At 48.0% G+C, this 7,007-nt stretch overlaps 1 protein-coding gene across 1 annotated transcript; it reads right to left on the bottom strand.

Moving 5' to 3' along the window:
- Positions 1 to 2,804: 2,804 nt before the first annotated feature.
- LOC138368466 (trichohyalin-like) lies at positions 2,805 to 3,920 on the bottom strand. Its single transcript, XM_069330984.1, has one exon. It carries the CDS (start codon positions 3,918 to 3,920, stop codon positions 2,805 to 2,807), a length of 1,116 nt encoding a protein of 371 aa, XP_069187085.1.
- Between the last annotated feature and the right edge of the window lie 3,087 nt (positions 3,921 to 7,007).

A 7,007-nucleotide genomic window follows, 5' to 3' on the forward strand; every position in this document is an offset into this window, starting at 1 on the left:
TGTACTCTCACTCAGTGACAACATCAAGTTCTGTTTGTGCTCTGTTTGTTAGTGTATCAATGGTGTTGCTGGTGACAAGGTGAGAGACATCATCAGCATAACATATGGTTAATGAAGTGTGATGAACAGGGTCAGGAATGTCGTTTATGTATAGGATGTAGAGTGTTGGGGCAAGAACAGAACCTTGGGGAACACCGGCATGTAAGTTGAAGTAGTCAGAGTGTTGTTGGAGGAACTTAATTCTCATTGTCCTATTGTCTAAGTAGTTAGAAAGAAGTTTGGTGGTGATAAGAGGAAGATTAAAGTTGTTGCATAGTTTGAATTTTAAGCCGTCATGCCAAACAGTGTCAAAGGCCTTCTCAACGTCCTTAGTGATGAGTGCAGTCTTAAGTCTTTGGTGCTGATTGATACTGAGGTAGTTAGTCATGATGTTTAAGGCGTCGTGAGTGGACCGGTGAGGCCGAAATCCAAACTGTTTGTTAGTGAGTAAGTCATTGTGTTCAAGGTGGGTTTTAAGTCTCTGGTTGATCAGCCTTTCAAAGACTTTGCCAAGTGTCTCTAGAAGGCTGATGGGTCTATAGTTCTTTGGGTCAGTGTGGGGTTTCCCAGGTTTTGGAATAAGAACGGCTGTGGCAGACTTAAAGTTGAGAGGGAAGTATCCAGAGGCAAGGGAGGCGTTGAATAGGTTAGTGACAGCAGTAATGATAGAAGCAGGGAGTTGTCTAAGAAGGATATGTCCAATGCCTGATGCACCAGGGGCTCTACGACGAGTGCCCATGAGAGCTGTCCTGACATCAACTAGAGTAAGGGGAGTCTGTAGTTCAGTGTTTGAGTTGAGATTGTCAGGGTGAATGAGGTCGTCTGGTGTAGTTGCATGTCTATTTTGGTGTATCCAGTCTTCGACTACTTCAATGTTGGGGCGGGCAAATGGTTCAGGAGGATGTGGGTGAAAGATTTGTTCCCAGTGAGGTTTAAAAATGTTGAGTACTTCATCAGGATCAGTGATTTTGCTGTTATTATGAAGAAGGTAATTAAACGGTGTGTGAGTTGATCCTTGTAATCGTTTGATTTGTTTCCAAAATTCTTGAGGTGTCAGTTTTCTGTATTGTTCTGCTTGTACTATGAGGTGTTTCCAATGTTTTGAGTGATCTTCATCTAGGCTGTTAAGGATGTGGTTTTTTAATGCTGTTAGGTCCCATAGTATTTGTCCATGACGATGCATATTTTGTAGGAATCTAGTGTGATAGCAAGCTAAGAGGCGTTTAGAGCGAATGGAGGGGGTGAAAGTGATATGTGGTTTGTGTGTTGTTTTAGGAATGGAGATGTTTGCTGCATGAATGATGGTGTCTTGTATGTTGCGTGCTTGTGTGTCGATGTCAGTGTGATGTTTGTCATTGTATTCATAAGTGAGACCAGTGTCGTCAATGTGTTGTTTGAACATGTCCCAGTTTGCCCTAAGGTATGATAATTGAGGAGTACTGGGGATGAGAATAGGATTTGTGGAGACTGTGAGAATTAAGGGAATATGATCAGAGCCCGTAATGGGCCCTGGTGAAATGAAGTGTTGCAAGTTGCTGCCATGTCTGTTGGTGAATATGAGATCAGGTCTGCCAGAACCTAAATGATTGAAAAAAGTGGGAAAGTCAGGGCCAAGAAAGAATAGATGTTTTTGAGTGCATATTTGGTGAAGCTGTGTGCCATATTTGGTGAAGCTGTGTAAAAATGAGTGGCCCTCTCAGGACCAACACGTCCTTCTTTGGCCTCATGAATTAATTCGGGGAACTCTATCTGCTGCAACTCCCCAAGACGAGTGCGGTCTACCCCTAGAGAACTGGCAAGGGTCACCTGTATCTCACCATCCGGGCTGCCATCGCCCTCCACTCGTTTTCCGGGTTCCATGAGGAGGTGATCGATTCCCAGGCTGTCGGACGTCTCCTCTTCAGCCCTATCAGATCCACTCCCTCCGTGTCCGTCGCACCGCCTCGGAATCACACGGCGCATACAGGGAACGCCACAGCGGCGATCCCCTTCTCGTCCCCACAGGCGTCTAACACTCCGCCTTTCTCCTTATAGTGCTCCAAGCACTCCTCGCCCTTCACGAGGTTAGGGAGGACACATCCTCCACATGCGTCATTTCCGAGGATGACTTGTGTCTCCATCATGGGCATTGATGCACAGACCCCCACCACTATGGTCTGGCAGCCATAATCAGAATTCAGAGTCACCTGGTGTAGGGGCATCCTCACTGGGCCTCCCACAGTGGTCACACTTGCCACCCCCACACTGGTACTCTCGTAACCCTCGGGGAACAGGGTTTTGCTCACCAGGGTAAAATCTGCCCCAGTGTCTCTCAATATCTTCACCGGAATTGGGTCTGCGTCCCCCATCCTTACGGTTCCCTCAGACATGAATGGGTGAACTCTCTTCTCCCCACTCAGTACGGGTTCATCCCGCACCCTCTCGGCCATCTGGTCCTCTACCCTCACGAAAGCAACGTTCCCCCGCTGCTTAGGGCGTCTGCATTCCCGCGCGACGTGTCCGAATACTCCAGAGTGGTAGCAGCGGATCCTTCTTCTGTGGATCTTCTGCGTGCCATCCGTCGACTCCTGCGTGTCAGCAACAGCTCCTGAGCTTTCAGCTTGGGACTTCTTCACCGGCTCCACAGCACCCTTTGATCTTTTACTGTCTCCACTCGAGAGGTGGGATTCGAGAGAACTCGCTCCTGTCCTCCATCCGTCTGTTCTTCTATAATTTCTCCCATATCCGGAATATACGGGTGGTCGGTGTCGTCCCTCTCCGTGTGGTCATAAGGCTTCTTCCAGCATGTCAGCTCTGTCGGCCGTGGCCCTCAGGTCCTTAATGTCCGCCTCCTTTACTATAACCCTGATCTCAGGAGAGAGCATGAACATAAACTTCTCCATAACCTTAAGCCTCTTGACATCCTCAGTCGACTTCGCTCCTTTGGATTCCAGCCACTTCAGGAACTTTCTCTCCATGTCCCTCGCCGTCTCCGCATAAGATTTTCCTGGTGAACGGGTACATTCCCTGAACTTTTTCCTATAACATTCCAGCGTTAGCTTGAAAGAATGGAGCACAGCTCTCTTTACAGCAACATAGTTGGTGCACTCCCTGAGATCGAGCATGTTGTAGGCTTCAAGAGCTTCACCGGTGAGCCTACTCTGAACCAACTCCGCCCTCGGCCACTTCTTCAGGGTAGCGATCCTCTCGAAGTGGTCAAAGAAACCTTCAGCTTCGTTTGGTACAAAGACCGGCAAATCTCGCTCCGTCACTCGGCGGTCTTCCTGCTTTGGCAGAACAGGTGGAGCTAGCCCTAGCTCAGCTCGCTTCAGCTCCACCTCTTTGTTAGCTTCTACCTCTTGCTGTTTCAGCCTAGCTTCTAGCTTGCGCTGCTCTCGTCTTAGCTGTGCCTCTCGTTCCTCTTTGCACAGCTGCGCCTCTCGCTCTTCTCGGCGCAGCTGTGCCTCTCGCTCTTCCCGTTTCAGCTGTGCTTCTCGCCCTTCTTTGTGCAGCTGTGCCTCTCGCTCTTCTTTGTGCAGCTGTGCCTCTCGCTCTTCTTTGCGCAGCTGTGCCTCTCGTTCCTTTTTGCGCAGCTGCGCCTCTCGCTCTTCTTGGCGTAGCTGTGCCTCTCGCTCATCCCGTTTCAGCTGTCCTTCTGCTTCTCGCTCTTCCGTGCGCAGCTGCGCCTCTCGCTCTTCCCTGCGCAGCTGTGCCTTTTGCTCACGCTCTTCCCTGCGCAGCTGCGCCTCCAGCTGCAGCTTCAATATTTCCAGCTTGACGCTGCGCCTGCTGCCACTGGATCCCCTGCTACTTCCACCAATGCTCAAATGTTCTCCCACACTGGCAGGTGTCTGTGGCCATTCCTCCCCCAAAGCTTCATCTCGTGCCCTGAGCTGTGCCATGATCTCCAGTCTTCTCTCTCCCACTTTGGAAGATCTTAATTTTATCCCAAAGTGGTCAGCTATTGATTGCAGCTGTGCCTAGGTGCACTCCTCCAACACCTGCTCATCTCTAGTGTCAATGAACCTCGCTACCTTATCATCCTCCATCTTGTGCTATGAGTGATAACCTGTACCTGATACCTAATACCACTGTAAAGTACCACAATTGCAACCTTTATGTTGATCGGTATCCTGGCGAGGTCGCCAATGTCAGGGTATGTCAACCACTTGATGAGGGGCGAGTAACAGTATACAAGATATCCTAGTACTTTATCCTGTCAACGGTCGCCAACGTCGAGGTGTCTCTCTCTCTACATGGACACCACCCAGTAGTATTAGCGATAACTGTTACTCACCGTAGCCCTGCGGGTCTTCACTCAATCCTCGCGGCGCCACTGTTTGCCAGGAGAGTATCCCAGTCGATGATCCCCAGCCAGCCTTATAGCTAAAGAAAGAGTGGGAGCACAGTTGCTCTCTCCCAAACGTGTGCCCGCCCCGACAAGGGCTCTACTACTAACTGCCAGGTCGCCAACTGGTGTTTCACGTGTCCAGTAACACGTCAGTGGTATTGTGGAATTGTGATACTAGTGATAGAGAGCTCACTCATTTGATCTGGTCTCAGGCAGGTATATGTCTCTAATACTCTCACTCTTTGGATCTGTTCTATAGCAACAAGATATATGGAGGGATAATATAAACGCAATGGTATTTTGTATTTTACTTAAAACTTCAAGGTATTATATCCGTATCAACAACCAAATAATCAAGTACACTGCAGAAATTCACTCTCTCTTCATATATCTGAGGCGCACCTAGAGGGTAACACTCTTCCCCCTCACGTCAACGTCATAATCAGCTGAGCCGCGCCCCTCTCGCCGTGTGAATGCTTAGTACTTGTTTTCCTGGCGTTATGTGCTCTGTTCCTTTAAATTCGAAGGAATCACTATATTTGTCATCAACACAATTTTTCTATAATGGCAATAGAACTCAATGAATCACCACACTGATCTCAAGTTCAATAACTCATTTCTACAGCAATTAACATGATACTTCACTATAATGGCGTTGCACTGTACTTCATAATAATAACAATGACTGCAATTAACCACGGTACTGTTCTTAGATTCAGTAATTCCTTTCGCAGGCGATACCACAATTAATCACTGCACATATGGAAATGTTATCCAACACACCAACATGTACATATATAAAGATAAATTCATCAATATCAATAATCATAAGATAAATACTGGGCACACAGCCTAACACCAATAACTGGTTCACTTATATATATATTCTCTAGCATAAGTTATCATATTAATGTCACATGAAAGAAATCATTAACGACACAATCAATTCTTCAATAATTCCAGGTGCCTGCACAAACCACATATATAAATATCGTGAGAGCTCTGTACAGCCTCACTCTGCACAACTGTGCCTTACTGTGACATACACATAAGTGAGCCTTGCTCACGACATGAAAGATACTCTGGCTAAATATATAGCTGACTAAAGGGGAATTGGGAGGGAAACTAGAATCACCTACTTCCACCTATCATCTGGTGAGAGTTGAATTGTAGCTCCTGGTCCAGGCTCTCACCTCGTTGTAGGGAACGCCCCCACACACACACTGATGCGTCCTCCAGGAACCCAATCAACGTCCCAAAATAAACGTGTCGTCTCCGTGTTCTGTCCTCCGCAGGTCCGTGCTCCTCCACAACGTCTTGTAGGGTTGGAGTCGGTCTCCCGACCGTAAACTTCTCCTCCCAACTACGGCTGCCAACCTACTTCTCGGCTGCAGTCATCCTGATTCCCAATTAGTTTCTTCTTTCACTGCTTCCCGGTGGATTGGCCCAGCCGCTACGTCGTCACTGTGAAGCTATCAGACGTCCCAGATGTCACTGTCTAGACTTCACCTGCACAGCACCCGACCCTGGAGCACTTGATGCTCAATATTCCGTCAATTCCCTCTTCGGTTCACACATGGAATGAAGGAAAACCTCTCGGCGTACTTGCAGACTATGGGTTTTACGTAAGATCCACAGGAGTGGGGTACTACTGTCAAATCCGACAGGACCAACCTTCGCACATCCGTCCACCTTGCTTGTCGTGTCAGACTGGTTCCCTCACGGAGGATCGGCCGAGCCACTACGTCATCACTGTGAAGCTATCAGACGTCCCATACACCACTGTCTAGACTCCACTCTTGCACAACACCTGTCCCTGGAGTACTTGTTGCTCAATATTCCGTCAATTCCCTCTCTGGTCCAACACATGAACGAAGGAAGACCCCACAGGTGCTGGCAGACTGCCGGTGATGCGTAAATCCTCCGGAGACGGGGTAAACTGTTCAACTGACAGGACCCCCCAGCGCACTTCCGACCTCCTTGACGTGCTGTCTCAGACTGGTGGCACCACAGAGGCGCAATCTCCGGACCCCCCCTGCCTTCGTGACGTCATACTTGCCAGGGGCAGTTTTCATTGGCTCCCTGTACCACGTCGCTGTCGGTGACCAATCTGGTGCCACTGACGTCACACAGTTTTGGCGGCAAAACGGAGGGGCCAGCGCCATATTGGCGTCCCAAAGGGCCTATACCACAGGCCAAAATACTTTTCTTTTACGAATTCCTCGCCAACGCGTGAACACTACACTCTCCCACATATATCAAACTGAGGCCCGCAACGTAGAGAACGCTCGGGTAAAGTGGATATGACTCTTACAGCAGGCGTGGGAGAAATATAAGGGGGGGGAACACAATCACAACGGGCAGCATAAAACTTCCACTAAACAGTAGGACATTGTAATTGCCAGAATTAGGCTGGGATATCGATTGTTGGGAAGAAAGTTTACTCTCTATTGATTGATATTTAATTAATAGATTAATTTGAATTAATCGAAGGACCACCCTATTTTGACTGAAAAGAGAAACAGATAAAGTTAAATGATAAGGACTGAAACACCAGTGCCTATGGATAAGAAACCGTTAAAGATTTATTCTTTAAAATTAAATAGGCTGTATAATATTAATGTTCGAAAATAAACTT

This window comes from Procambarus clarkii, chromosome 25 (assembly GCF_040958095.1).
Source record: "Procambarus clarkii isolate CNS0578487 chromosome 25, FALCON_Pclarkii_2.0, whole genome shotgun sequence".
In the NCBI taxonomy this organism is placed as follows: Eukaryota; Metazoa; Arthropoda; class Malacostraca; order Decapoda; family Cambaridae; genus Procambarus; species Procambarus clarkii.